General features: G+C 44.1%; 1 protein-coding gene across 7 annotated transcripts in view; it reads left to right on the top strand.

The window, feature by feature from the left end:
• Window positions 1–15,455, top strand: part of RPAP1 (RNA polymerase II associated protein 1) — an 84,407-nt gene that overhangs the window by 43,532 nt on the left and 25,420 nt on the right. For all 7 annotated transcript variants that reach the window (XM_053284002.1, XM_053284007.1, XM_053284004.1 and 4 more), the window contains 7 exons: window positions 10–111; window positions 747–914; window positions 2,329–2,508; window positions 4,615–4,749; window positions 4,935–5,114; window positions 6,452–6,609; window positions 7,951–8,130. In XM_053284002.1, the coding sequence (XP_053139977.1) occupies window positions 10–111; window positions 747–914; window positions 2,329–2,508; window positions 4,615–4,749; window positions 4,935–5,114; window positions 6,452–6,609; window positions 7,951–8,130 (1,103 nt within the window). The remainder of the gene's footprint in view (window positions 1–9; window positions 112–746; window positions 915–2,328; window positions 2,509–4,614; window positions 4,750–4,934; window positions 5,115–6,451; window positions 6,610–7,950; window positions 8,131–15,455) is intronic.

Here is a 15,455-nt window from a genome sequence, read left to right as displayed (position 1 = left end):
TGATTATAGAGGGCTGGCTACTCACTCCAAGAACTCTTCCATTTGACTCGCAGCCAGGTGATACAACAGAGAACCCTGGCATTACAGGTGCTAGGCCATGTTGTCCAGAAGGTGAGTTAAACTTTGTATGGAATTCTGCTCCTCTTCAGCTGTACTTTGGTAGAGATACATGATCTCTCATATAGCTATTGCAACTGTTGAAATGGAAGTAACAGGATGGTAGCAGGTGTAACTACAGTAAGTTCCTCTTGAGTTTTTTCTGATTCTGTGTAAGCCACTGACCCTTCATCAGATCACCAGGGTATTTAATGCAGAACATGTACATTATGTAATTAGTCCAGGGGATTTATTTATTTATTTGCTTATTTACTTTATTTTGGCCTTACTCGGTGACATATTGGACTGCCCACAAGGTCTGATTACAATATCCAGTCATTTCCACAAATTTAAGGATTAAAAGACATTTGAGAGATCTTCACCCATTACAATTCTAAGCGAGTGATCTATTGAGAACCTAGTTTAAGATTGCTAGAATTAAAAGAAGGGAAATCCTGCAGTTAAAAAGAGCTTGGTTTTGTAGTTGGAATACAATCTACAGAATTGATATGTTTATGTATTTGTCTATTTCATTGTGATTGCAACCTCTGTTTTCAAAAGCTGATGCTGCAAGGGGGTATTGAGATTCCACAACATTGGTGATGCCCCCGTCCCCCACCTTAAACCTGTCTTTGTGGGTTGTGTTTCAGGCCAAGGCCGGGGAGTTTGTCTCCATGCTGAAAGGAAGCGTCCTACGTGTCTTGCTTGATGCTGGGTTCCTTTTCTTGCTCCGTTTCTCGTTGGATGACCCAGTGGATAATGTCATTGCAGCCGCTGTCCATGCTCTCCATGCACTATTGGTTTCTTCAGATGATGAGGTTTCTATCTTTAGAAAACATGAATCCATTCAAAATGCTTTGACTGTTGGTAACTATAGGAATAGAGCTCTGATTTCCTTAATCCACTTGTCCCAACCTCTTAAGTGACCTCATAAAGTTGATTTAAGTTGTTGTCCTTATATTTGTGTGCACTGATCCTCTGAGCAAGACTCCCTTCACCCCAGTGATGATTGCATTAGAAATGAAGCAATTAGTAGATCTGAGTGATCACATTCAAGGGACCACTTTAGGTCGTATATTAGTAAATGTATATTAATTGGAAATTCTCTTTATAATGTAACTAGCATTAAATTTAGCTAGCTTTACAAGAAAGTAGCTTTAAAGTGAAAATGAAGTCTTTAAAAGCTGTTAAATTCTAAATAAATGTGATCAGATTGACAACAAAGCTCAAATTATTTTCAGAAAAATTTTAGTTTTCATTTTTTTAGAACAAATATTCAGGGCAAAATATCATTTTTAATGGCCTTTTCGTTTTGTGTTGATGTCAAGTGACCTTTGGGAAATGAGAAATGATATTATCAGATGGTAATTGTGCACTTAATTGAGAGGGGGGGGACACCACCTAAAAAGTGAAATGTATGATCAATGTGACTGCCACATCATTTATATTCTTCAGGATATATAGACCACAGGAAGTATATACAGAGCTTGAATAAGATAAACTAGTGACATTTAAAATATTGTTTTCATCAGATTGTAAAGGCTCTTGTTAAGGAGTAAAGACTTAGAAGATCATCATTAAGGTTCAGTGGCAGAACCAGTAATTCCCAACCAGATTCTCCTATCTGCTTCTAAGAGCATAATCTAGTAAACACTGAATGGTGCTTAAGTGTGTGCTGGAATGTATACCCTGATAAAAAGCACAGTGTCTCTGTTTCAGTAGAATTTTGTCTAGTTCAAAGATGGGTATCACTTAAACCTCTTTAATGTGGAATAGATACATACTAATGCGGTACTGTTTGTTACTTCATATTGGTAGAATAGCTTTGGGTCTGCATGTAGTTGCATTATGACCATCTAGATCAGTGTTGCCTCTTCCAAGAATTCTCAGACTTGTGTCCCCAGATGGTTTTGGCCTATAACTCCCATCATCCCCTGCCACAATGGCCTTTGGTTATTGTGGCAGAGAATGATGGAAGTTGTAGGCTAACAAGCCAAGTTTGAGAACCCCTTGTCTACTCTGATGGGCAGCAGCTCTCCAAGGATTTGGGCTGAGGTCTTTCCCAGGCCTGCTAGCGAGATCCACTTGCTTGGAGACACCCAGGACTGAACGTTCTACATGCAAAGTATGTGCTCTGCCACTGAGCCACAGTGCCCTGTAAGACTCCCTCTTTCCCTCCCCCTGTTCCATTAAAGCCCAACAAGTATTAGTTTATATTTCATTTCCTTCCAGGAGTATCTTGACAAGACATTTTCATGGTACCAGGGCATGGCTGTTTACCCTTTTATCCCAAACAATGAGGAAGAGGAAGATGAGGAGGATGAACAAACTGTAATAGAAAAGACACTGGGAAGTAAAGCAAAGGATGAAAATAAGCCAGACCCAGATGTGGCACGATATGATGTTGTAAAGGTGAACTTCTGACTATGTGCAGAATCTCAGCAACAAAACAGTAGCCGACATCCTGACTAAATTACTTGACCAAAGTCCTTTAGAGTAACTTGAGAGTAGTACTACTAAATAACTTACTCTGGATGTCAGCTACTATTATAATCTTTACTGAGTTGTGTGCTGGTGGAGTTTTGCTGACTCAAACTCAAACTTTTGTCTTGCATATATAAAATGATTTCTTTATAAAGTGATAAAAACAAGCACAGTTATAGTGATATTTTTCAGCCTGCTTGCTAAGAGAGCCAGCGTGGTGTAGTGGTTAGAGTGCTGGACTAGGACCGGGGAGACCTGAGTTCAAATCCCCATTCAGCCATGAGACTTGCTGGGTGACTCTGGGCCAGTCACTTCTCTCTCAGCCTAACCTACTTCACAGGGTTGTTGTGAGGAGAAACTCAAGTATGTAGTACACCGCTCTGGGCTCCTTGGAGGAAGAGCGGGATATAAATGTTAATAATAATAATAATAATAATAATAATAATAATAATAATAATAATAAAAGCATTTAATTAAACTAAGGAGCTCTATGCATGAATGCAGTGATCCTTTATTTCAATACTTATAGCCTGCCTTTTGGGGCCACATAAGCTCTACAAGTTGCCAGTGATGACAACCAACCCTGAAATGAATTAAATAGCAATAGGCAAAACAAAAAACAGGGGAAAGTAACAAAAGAACTTGATGAAAATTGCTAGCTTTTTTGAAAAGAAAAAGTGGACACTGTATAGATCCTTTTTGTGAAATTACATAGGATTCTTTGTATTCTTAATGTTTCAAATTAATTCTTAATGTTTCAAAGAGAGAGTATGTGGCTCTAAAACGGCCACATAGTAACGGTGGCAATGATTCTTGAAATGCTGGGACTGCTGCAGTGTCATTGTGCTATAAGAGATGTTCAGGTCAGACACAACCACCAGTTCTGTTCATTATCTCTGTATTTTGCAAGCTCCCTGCTTCTTCTCTATTTATTGATGATCCAGAGAGAGACAGCTCAATGAGGTGACATGTTGCTCTCTGTGAACAAAATGGACAGGAATTCAGTCCTAAGTATTTGATAAGTCTTCACAGTGAAAACCTCGAGAGCAGTTTTGTCGCTAACTACTTGCTTGGTCATGGTCGGTGACCTGGACATTACATTTGTGCAAGTTGTAGGGATGTGCGCGGAGCCAGTTTTCCTGGTTTGATTCGAATCCAGTTCGTATTCCAGCCTCCTCGGGCAGCTCGGGCTCGGTTGAGCCTAGGGCCAAGTCCGGTCCGGCTGTCGAGCCACCCGGACCGGCTTGATGGGTATACTTGTAGAGGGGAATCTGGCAAGGATTCCTCTTTACAAGTCAAGGGCTTTACTGAAAGTAAATGTGGGGGTGGGGTACCTTTTTAAAAACAACACAATGGTGGCGAGGGCTCCTCCAATGCCCCAAATGACAGGCCGGGTAGGCTGCTTCCCGTTTTGGGCCTCTGCGGACACATGGCCACCATTAGCATGACCTCTGTGTGTGCGCAGAGGCCTGAATAGTTGAGAGACAGAAGCCTTGCCATAAATAAGGCTAAGCCCCACCACCTGTACCAAAGAAGGCAAGTAAGTGGAAATTTTCTTTTCTGGGTAGCTCTGGGAGTGTGTGTGTGCTGCGGGGGGCGGCATGGGGTTAAGTACAAGGCTGTTCAAGAAACTGTCAAGATAACCCTTGAGTAAACCTTAGACATTCCTGCATGTCTGAGTTCAGTCGTGCTGTGCCTTGATACTTTTAAGGGTTATATCATGTAAGTGTGATATATGGAATCATGACTACATGCATGCATCGATTTTCTCAGATGAGAAGTGTTGTGCTTGGGGTGATGTGGAAGCTCTGCCTATAGTGTGTGATCTGTTATCACCTGATGATGGAATTGACAAGTACACACATTGACCTCATTCTTGGATTCTCTACTGAGCTCTTCCACTTTCTTGAAGGAGGTCACGGTGCTTTCTTGAGCAAGCTGCTATCTATAAAATAGAAATAAATTTACATCAAAGATACTTTGTAGCTTCTGAAACATCAAGTAATGTCAGGCTTTTAAAAATTTGTCTCCCAGGGACTTCTGAAGACCAGAATTCTTCATCGTCTGAGATACATTCTGGAAGTGATGCGACCTGTACCTCTGGTAGTCCTAGAAATCCTAGATATTCTGATCCGTGTAGCAAGGCACTCCACTGAAGCATGCTGTCGGGTAGGTCTTCGTGTACTGAGTCAGTGAGAATGTGAATAATTGGTGGTAATGATGAAGTAGAGAGATCACAGGGAAACTATCTCAAACCTTCTTGATATGCTTTGCCAAGCAGCTAAAATCTGCATTACTGCAATGATAAGTCAGCTGTTTTGTTTTGCTAGCTATCTTTTTATATGTGTTTTCAGGTCTTGGACTGCCCCCGCCTGGTTGAGACTGTCATTGGAGAGTTCCTGCCCACCCAGTGGGATCCAAGAGTTGCTGAACCTGAGCAGTTGCTTCTTAGTCTGCATGGAGTTCCGTGTGCCACTGCCATGAAACTAATCAGAGTTGTGGCATCTGGAGGGCGCAACATAGCTGCCAGGCTGGTGAGTATTGCAGTCAGCCACAGATTCTCCACTAGCTCGTTAAATGGGGCAAAAAGTACAATTTGCAAAAAACTGGGACAAAGTGGCTAGTCCCTCACTTCCTCCAGAAGCTATAGACCAGGGGTGCCCAACACAAATACCCCAGTGGGCCAGAACCAATCATGACTTGGTATGTGGGGGCCAAGGTTAATTTTCAGTACAGTATTACATTAAAACTAACTAACAGTATTAAATGAAGTCAATTATTAGTACTTATGGGTCTTTTTGTCCCATCAGGGGGCCACAATTTTAACCAAAGATAGTGACCAGAAAGTAGGCTTTTTCCTGCTCAGTCAAATGCCAGATCCCCTCCTCTCCCTAAATCACTGTTGCTTTCAGGCTGCAATCTTAGACATGCTTACTTGGGAGTAAGCCCAAGCACAATGGGTTACACTGTGGGATATATAGCTGAATAAATGTGCATGGGATGCTGTTGAAAGGCAGTTTCCAGATTGGACAGAGGATGATGGAACTGTCTGTGAGAATGACCCTCTGTCTTTCTGGGGTGCTCTCTGCCTGTGCCTACTTGATGCTGATGTTACCCCTGCTAACTGGGTAAGGTGCATCTTTTCAAGTAAAGGTGAAGTTGTGCCCTTGAGTTGGTGTTGACTCCTGGCGACCACTGAACCATGTGGTTTTCTGTGGTAGAATACAGGAGGGGTTTACCATTGCCTCCTCCCATGCAGTATGAGATGATGCCTTTCAGCATCTTCCTATATCGCTGCTGCCCGATATAGTACCAGCAGGGATTCAAACCGGCATCCTTCTGCTTGTTGGTCAAGCATTTCTCTGCTGCGCCACTTAAGGTTTTAGCAGGGGGAAAGCAATTGTTCACCTCAGCATAGTGTCACTTCAGTGGCTGTTCCTGGTCTCTGATTGTTAGCCCTTTTGGTACAGATAACAACCTTCTATTCCTGTTGCTATGCAAACCAGTCTGGGAACTGATTTAGTCCAGCATCCTCTTTCCCACAGTGGCCAATCAGATGTTTCCAGGAAGCCCTCAGGCAGGTTATGAAGGCAATTATTCTGTTTCCTATTGACCCTGAGAACTAGTATTCTGTGCCATTCTGACTCTGAACCTGAAGGCTGCATATAGTCATCAAGACTAACAACCATTAATGTGCTTACCTTCCTTGAGTTAAATCTCTTTTTAGAGCCATCTGCTAGTGTGTCCATTCCCACATGATGCTCATATTGTCCTCAATGCCTTGGGTGTCAGTATGTTCTTCCCTTCGCCCTGCCCTCACCCCCAAAGTGTTGCATCTGAACTCAGCTGTCTTGTGCGTGTTTATTTACAGCTTAATAAGTTTGAGATGAAGCGTCGGCTGAGTCGGTTCATAGCTGAAGATCCCAAAGACCTTTCTCTTAGGACAGAGGAAGCCATAAGGATGACCACTGAGGCATTCCGGCTGTGGGCTGTGTCCGCTGGTTATGGCCAGGCCTGCGATCTTTACAGGTATGGCTCAAAAACATATGTAAAAGTAGTGTGTGTGGCTTTTCAGAATGTGGTACATAATCTGGTGTTAGGGATGTGCTCGGAATGCGATTCGGCTTCTGAATTGCTGCACAGTGCCTTTAAAAACCAAGGGCTTCCTCAGGTCCTTTAACACAGAGGAGAGCAGGTCCTTCCCTGCTCCTCCTCTGCCGCCACTTCCATAATGGCGGCACTCCCCCCAGCTATCAGTGTGTGCCAGTGGCACTCTCCCCAGCTGCCCCTGTGCGGTGCAGAGGCCATGTTTGAGTAGGTGCCACACGGGAGCAGCTGGGGAGAGCACTGCTGGTAGCACTGATAGCTACTAGCCACCAGTACAGAAGCGGTGGCAAGCGGAGGAGGAGCAGGGATGGACCTGATCTCCTCTGTGTTAAAGGGGCTGTGGATGCCCTCGGTTTTAAAAGGATTGTGGAGCGATTTGGAAGCTGAATCACATTTTGAGTACATCCCTATCTAGTGTCTTCCCTCATAAACCTCACCATGATGTGGTGCAGAAAAATTTCACTCTCCATTAGGATTGTCAGATATTAGTGTGGATGTTTCATAAGGTTTCCATGGCAGGAAGAAAATTCTCTTGTCGCTGTAAAAGGTTTAGTGTTCCTGTGGTTGATTCCCTCTTCACCAACTTATTGCAGTAGCTGAACATTAGTCTGCACCATACTACAGCAGAGGAGAGGAAGAGAAGTGTATCTTCCCCACATGATCAGGTGTAAAAGGCCATATTCCATAAGAGCAATAGGGTTTATTTACCCTAGTTAAATCTCCAAGTCAAGATTGTTGACAGACTACGAAGCCAATTAGTGCAGTAACCAAACCAGAAGTCAGGCTGATAGGGACTGGATAGGATTGAGGATGTTCCTGCAGTGACAGGGTGGCCTATCTGTTGATTCAATATCTTTAATAGCACTGTTGTTGTTTTTTAACCAGGGGCCGGCCACATGTTAGGTCTGCCATTTGTTAGTGGAGGGCAGGAGGCACAGGCACCTTATGGCATGAGGACCTAGCTTCTCCCAGCTGACAGTCACAAGCAGAATGGGCCTATAATCCATAAAAACACGAGTATGAGCCTTATAACACTAGAACTCTAATTCTGTGTTCAAACTAGCTACCAGATATGATGAGTAGAAATTTTCTGTGAAACCGGTTAATTTTTCTTACCAAGTAATTTAAAAAAACCTTTTAAAAATTACTGTAATTCACAAAATTATGAAGTTTTTGATCATGGGATTTTGGCTTCTGACTTGGGTAAACAAAGTGCTTTGAACTATTAGCTCATGTCACTCTGTTGCTTTTCTCAAATTACAGGGATCTCTATCCTGTGCTAGTGAAAATGATTCCATCCTTGTCCCACTTAGTCAGCAGTTTTCAGGAAAATAACTTTACATTTGAGCTCTCGGTCCAGCGAGCTGCAGCCATGGTGACTCTGCTTACCCACGTGACAAAGACTGCAGGCTGCGGAGCAGAACTACAGGCCCAGCTTAGCAGGTAATTGTCTCTTGCCTGTCCTCTTATGTATGTTTTTTTCAAAAAGCATATTGGGCAATGTTCTGCTGTTCCTCTTTGGAAATCTGGGAGCAATGTATTCTTCAGGTGGGTTCACATGATTCAACTTAATGTTCATTTGTGTTAGAGTTTTTAAAATTGATTATATTTAATATCCTGTCTGTCTCTCTCTCTCTCTCTCTCTCTCTCTCTCTCTCTCTCTCTCTCTTTTTTTTTAAAGAGTACCCAAGGCACACAAATTAAATAAAAAAACATGCTACAATAAAACAAAATAAGCCAGGAAATAGTTTTTAAAAGGCAGGGTTTTTCTTTTTAAACTCTAGAACATATATTTTACATGATTTATTCTGTATTACATATATATTCTGTCTTTATTTTATTATGAAAAATAAGCCAGTGTCCCCACGGGTTTCCTAGGTAATCATCCATTCAAACCCAGAACTGCTTCAGCAAGACTACTGTATTGTGCCTTCAGACCATGCCTTGAGTTTTTCTGATTTGTTTTTTCCAACAGCTTACCCTTTTTAGTGATCAATGCCAGGTATCAGAAGACTTGTGCCTTGTTGGGTCAGACAGAGTTTGCTCATGTCCGGCATTCCAACCATGAATAGGCAGAAGCCTCTGGCAGCTTGCAGGCAGGGTGGGAGCCTCTCTTTGTTCAGCCTTAGAGGTTGGATACACACAGTCTGTGTGCACTTTTATCTGTCTATCTATCCTGCTGATATGTATGTCTCTAGGTGGTATACATAATTTAAAACAATATTAAAAAAATAAAAACTGATTAATCTCCTAAAACAAGTCGTTAAAATAAATTATCAAAATTAATTCCAGTTAAAAGCCTGGAATTCAGTTTAATGAAAAGATCAGAGTGTTCATAGAAACATAGGAAGCTGCCATATACTGAGTCAGACTATAGGTCCATCTCGCTCAGTATTGTCTACACAGACTGGCAGCGGCTTCTCCAAGGTTGCAGGCAGGAATCTCTCTCAGCCCTGTCTTGGAGATGCCAGGGAAGGAACTTGGAGTCCAGATGCTCTTCCCAGAGTGGTTCCATCCCCTAGGGGAATATCTTACAGAGCTCACACTTCTGGTCTCCCTTTCATATGCAACCAGGGTAGATCCTGCGTAGCTTAAGGAGACAAGTCATGCTTGCTATCACAAGACCAGCTCTCTTCCCATGCGCCACACTTCTTATTGGGGATGTTTGACTTCTGAAAAGGCTGAATTGCCTTGCAAGACTCGGAAGAAGACCATTCACAAGACCAGGTTCTTTCAAGACGTAAATTGTGGGAGAATTGGTATACTGCAACCTTCTTTGCTTATATTAGAGAGAACTATTTGGAGCCTGAACTGTGGCAATCGCCTTTTTAAGAAATGAGGGTGCCATCACGTGTCCGCTCTTCGTACTGTCCTGTATAAATTGAGACTTCGCTGAAATTCTACTGAATGTCAAAGGAGTGCTTCTTTACAAAGAGAGTAGCAGTTAGTGCATTTGCTCCCTGTGAAATATACTTGAAGCAATTTCCCAAGTATTCCTCTCAGCTGGAACTCAGCTGTAGAATTCTCATGACCCATGATGGGTAGGTGGCACTTCATATGAAGAAATGGATTTAAAATAACAGGGCAAGCCAATTGCCCGCAAAGTAATGTGGAGGGAGTTGGTCTTTTAAATGTAGCTTGGAATAACCACATCCCTGTGGTTCTCTTAATTGCAGTGTAGGACTGGAGGCTTTTAAAATACAAAGGCTGTATGTAGCCTGTTGACAATTTAAAAAAATCCCAGAGACTTCATGAGAAACAATGTGAAGATAGCATGCCCAATTCTTTTGTGTTTAAACATTAGTGCAGGAAAAAAAGGTGAACAGTGCAAATGGTAGAAGGCAAAAATGTCTTTATAGCAGTTATCATTCACATTTAAATTCCTTTTTGAAATGCAAACAGGATGATTTTAAAGTGTTAGCTCTGGGTATTCTACCTGACATCGTCACTTTGAAAGCATGGGAAATACTAAGCAGGAAGGGTGACTCTGACAGGAGGCAATTGCTTTTGAGAGAGTCAGCATCACACAGCCAGATGTGCCAGGTACCTGGGAGGCAGATGTTGCAGTCCTCCAGCCAGAGGTGGTGTATGACTTTTTTGCTGCAGGCACTTGCATGCAGGGCTGGCCTGTTTGTCTTTGGCTGCCTGAGGCAAAAATGCAACGTCCCACCTTTGCTGGCTCTTCACCCTGGGCCAAAACACGTGGCCACTGCCCCTTTCCCCTTCTTCTTCTTCCTCACAGAGTCCTTACAACCCTCCTGGTTGTGCTCCGCTGGGTCTGCCAGCTCCGAGGCAAGAGCCTGCTCCACCACCCCTCTTATGCCCCACCTCCCGCTGCCTGACACCAGCTCTCCGTGCCTGATGCAAGCAGTGCCAGCTTTGTCTGCCCAGAGTCAGTGCATTCCATCCAGTGGGGCTAGGGTGGTGGTAGTGTGCATGGCAAAGAAAGGAAAGGGAGCTTGCTACCGGTGTTAATGAGGAAGCGTTCTTTCTCGCTCCCCCTTTCATCGCCAGCAATGCTCTTGTCTCCCCAGCACAGCACTTTCCTCTTCCAGCATGAGATGAAGCCAGAGGAGCCTTATGCTGGAGAGCTAGAAAATGAGTGGCCATTCTGTATAAGAGGCTTTTCTTGTGCTCCAACCTCAATGAAACCCTGGGCACCTCTGAAACAAGGAAGGAAATCATGTAAAAACAGGGCAAAGCAGCAGAAGAAATAAACACGCACTATTTCTGAACATGTTGGGAGGCAGCCGATCACAGGGACAGGGACAGGGACTAGACTTTGGAACAAGACACTGTTCTTTTGCAGCCTGCCCTGCCCTTTCCCTCTGCTAGGAGAAAATGAGTGGAGTGGACTTTTTGCTTAGCCTCAACATGCCATTCCCAATCCTTTTGATCAGGGGGACTCAAAATGCTGGGGAAGAAGATAAGAAGAGACTGAGGAACAGTTGAAAAGGGGGAAAAAACATTAACAGCACTTGGGAAAAGCAGTCCATTTGCTTGCTCGTCAGTCCATTGTAGCCCTGCTGCTCTCCAGCATGGCAGTTCTCTGGCTTCATCTTCTGGAACAGGAAAATGCAGTGCTGGATAGACCAGAGCAGTGCTGGAAATGGAAGAGTGAGTGAGGCGGAGGAGGAAGAAGAGCTTTTTGCTTCCCTCCCTTTCTTCATTGTGTGCCTCACCATCCCCACTGGATGGAGTGCATAGACCCTGGACACGCAGAGTTGGCACTGCTTGCTTTGCAGCCAACCAGCTGCAGGCATCAGGCAGACAGAGCATGCCCAAGCAGGGTAGGTAGCATGGAAGAAGGGCAATGGAACAGGTTTGGGCCCAGGGGTAGGGGTGTGCACAAAACAGGTTTGCCCGCTTTGGTTCGAGTCCCCTGAACATCCCCCAGCTTGGCTCAAATTTGAACCAGTTGTGGGGTTCAAACATAATTTTTTTAAAAAACTTAAACTGACTTTATTGCCTCCATGGGGTGCGTGTGTGTGTTTCCAGAGGTTCGCCCTCTCCCCAGTCTCCCTCCAGTCTCAAAATGATCCAGTTTGAGCGGTTTTTGGCCCGTTCTGGGCCTCTGTGTACTGGTGGCCATTTTGAAGGCCACCACACATGTGCAGTTGCCATCTGTACCACGCTGGCTCAGAGTTCTTTCTTGTCATTTATGATTAGTAGTATTCGTTTTTTAAATGATCAGGCAGACAGAGCTGCCCTGGTGAATTCAGAATGCATTTACTTTCCACAGAAGCAGCCTTTTGTAGTTGGTCTGCACATTTTGTGACTTGTACAGTGTGTGTGTGTGTGTGTGTGTGTGTGTGTGTGTGTGTGTGTGTGTGCATGCTTGTGTTTTGATCCTACCATGTTAGTTACAAATCTACACACTACTGTATTCCTATTAAGCACAATAAAGTAATTGAGGTTGTCTATATTTCTCTGTATCTCTGCTGATGAGCAATTTAGATTTGTGTGCTTATGTGTGTGTTTGTCTTTTGATCCCACTTGTCAGCTACAAATCTACACTTTGCCAGTTATTGCTAAGGCACCTGCCTAATTCTGCCTCCACTTCTGCAGCTGCCCACAATTGGCTTCACCTCTCACTACCTGTGGCTCCACCCACCAACAGCTCACCCTAGTGCTCCCCCGCCCCATCCCAGGATCCACCAGCTTCTACTGTTAAAAACGGTATTCTCCATGGATTCAGTACTGAGTCCAGTGAGTGTTAGTATTTATTCTTGCTGTAGAAGTGAAGGTAGATGGTGAATTTGATTGAAAATGTAATCACTCGGGTGGGTGTAAATACCGAGCTCAGTGAAGCACTGTAGGCTGATGTAATGACGTCTGAGTGACAAGGGCAAGTGTAGGAGCACCCTGAAGCAAAATAAACGGGATCTGGTAGATTGTAGGGCCAGACGGTATAAAAATCTCAGCATTCAGCCACGTTGGTAGAGGCTGAATGCTGATAATTCAGCCACTGATGATTGGTGGATGCTTGCTTCAGCAGCAAAGAAACACACTGTTGCAGGTGTAATTTGCTTTTTTGTGTGAATTTAGCCTAAAGTCTGATTCACGCATGCATGTTCATCACTTGATGTTGATAACATTCAGTGACAGCATGTTTTGAAAATACTATCACAGATAACATGCTACAGACAAAACTCTTGTATCACTGCAAGATATGATTTTTAGTTGAGTCAGTTCTTGTATTGACTACTAGTCAAGTATCTAGTACAGTTTCTTGTAGAAAAATAAAGTGACATACATTCTGTTCTTATAAAGGATCTCTCCAAACTGGGAGAGTAGGTGACAAAATGGAAAATGCAGTTCAATATAAACAAGTATAAAGTAATGCATATTGGGGCAAAACAACAACAACCTAGTTTCACATATACACTGAGGGGTCTGAGTTGTCAGTGACTGGCCAGATCTTGAGATTGCGGTGGACAGCTCATTGAAAGTGTCAACTCAGTGTTCAGCAGCTGTGAAAAAGGCAAATTCCATACTAGGGATCATTAGGAAGTGGACTGAAAATAAAACTGCTAATATTATAATGCCCTTATGCAAATCTATGGTGGGTCCATATTTGGAGTACTCCTACAGTTCTGATCACCATAACTTAAGGAGGACATTGTAGAACTGGAAAAGGTGCAGAAGAGGGCAACCAAGATTATCTGGGCCTGGTGCAGCTTCCTTCTGAGGCAAGGCTTCAGCATCTAGAGCTTTTTAGTTTGGAAAAGAGGTAACTACAAGGAGACATGATAGAGGTATATAAAATTATGCATGGAATAGAGAGAATGGACAGAGAGAAATGTTTCTCCCTCTCTGACAACACTAGGACCATTGGTCATCCCATGAAACTGCTGGCGAGGACATTTAGGTTCTTCTAAGTGGTCTCTGTCCAGTCACACAGATGGGCTTCATGCATGCGGGAAGAATAGTCCGGAACATCTATCAAGCTGATCTTTTTCTTTGATTGACTACCTGGGTAACTAGGCACCTCCCCATGTACCTTGCTCACATGACCCCATCCCCTTCTCCTCAGTTCTGGAGTACGCCGAGAAGTTAGGCCCTGCAGAGGGGCAGGCTGGGAGGGTGTGTGACTGGACAGATGACCACCAGAAGAACTACAGTTACAGGTAAGCAACCTGCAATTCTTCTAAGTGGTCTATGTCCATCACACAGATGAGCGAATAGCAAGCTCCAGAAGCAAGGAGGCGGGGCAGAGCCCTGGATCAGGTAGCAAACCCACTAATTAGAAGGCAAAAATATCTGTCACATAGGAAAGACAAGCCTTAGTTTGAACAGGAATGAACGTTGATTATCCAGGAATGTTAGCATATATTTTTACCTTTCCTTTTTTTTTTTTTTGCAAAACATTTTGAAAACATACAACCAGGTTCCAAAAACAGTTAGAGTCAAATCAGTCAAATACGGATTGCAGGACAGCCCTGCCAAAACATGTATCCCGTCTAGCCCTTACATCTAAAGCATAGTGCTTTACAAAAGTGGAGGGGGAGGCCCATGTTGCGGCCTGACAGATTGCAGAGAGTGGGACGCCCCTATCAAAGGCTGTGGAGGTAGCCATAGATCTGGTGGAATGAGCTTTAAGGGGGGCCGGTGGAGACTGATCAACAATTTCATAGGCCAATTTAATAGTTTGGACAATCCACGAAGAGCCTGACTGAACGGAGGCCCTACTGTCCCTTGAGGGAAGTCCGTAGGCCACAAACAAGGCCTTAGTGGTTCTGATGGTGGCGGTACGGTGAATGTAAAAGACCAGGGCGCGCATGTAAGGTGTGTTCCAGAGGCGTAGAAGGATGGGGGGGACACCTCTCTGGACACCTGTCAAGTTGTTCTTTAGGATATTTTTCATTTTAGGTTTATTCTCCTTCATCTCCCCTGTCGTTTGTTTCATCACTTTCGTGTTTTGCGTTATAATTTCTTCATTCATGTATAGTAAAAAGAAAAAAGAAAAGAAAAGTGACGAAGAAGTAGTAGTGAGGGGAAGAAGGGCTGTGAATGCCCTCACCTCAACAGAGGAGGTTCCTACCTCTCCTTTTCATTTTATGGTCGGTAAATCTACTTTTAAACACTGACTGTCGGGCACCTTTCCCCTCAGCAGACGGTCATTCCAAGTGCCTTTTCTGTTTGGGTGAGACCCACCTCCCCGACTCTTGTCAGCATTGCCAGATACTCTCAAAGAGAGCGAAACGTGACAGAGCATCTAGGCTGCACGTATTTCTTTGGGAGAGCGCCCTGTCAGGTGGAGTAATGGAGCAATCAGACATCGCTCCAATTTTGCCTTCTGAGGAGGTGAACGGACCATCGGCGGCATTACTACAACCGCCTGGAGGGCCCCATGGGAGTCCCTCTGCCTCCAAATTACCTCAAAGGAGCAGGCGGTTATAGCCTCTGCGCTGGCACGGGACTTGAGTTCCACTGGGCAAACCGCTTCCTCAGCCTCCCATAGCGGCAGCCGGACCTAAAAAAAACACAAGAGAAAGAAGGAAAGATCAAGGGATTCCTCCACACCGAAGCCAAGAGGGGCTTCGGCAGAAAGCAGCCGCGATCAGGGAGAAGCGTGAACTGCATATGCCCAAGACCCTGTCAACAGCTCCCGGCACACGGAACTCTCCGGCGCTGTAGCGAAAAAGAAAACAAAGAAGCGGCACGGTGCCAAGAGTCAGCAATCTGGGCGGCAACACTTGGGTCCTTCTACACAAAGGGCTCTTAGCCCCACCCACCGGGAGAGACCAGTTGAGCAATTTCGGAGC

This window comes from Hemicordylus capensis, chromosome 1 (genome assembly GCF_027244095.1).
Source record: "Hemicordylus capensis ecotype Gifberg chromosome 1, rHemCap1.1.pri, whole genome shotgun sequence".
NCBI lineage: Eukaryota > Metazoa > Chordata > Lepidosauria > Squamata > Cordylidae > Hemicordylus > Hemicordylus capensis.
The sequence above is the reverse complement of the archived record's forward strand: the minus strand, read 5'-3'. Positions and strand labels throughout refer to the sequence as shown.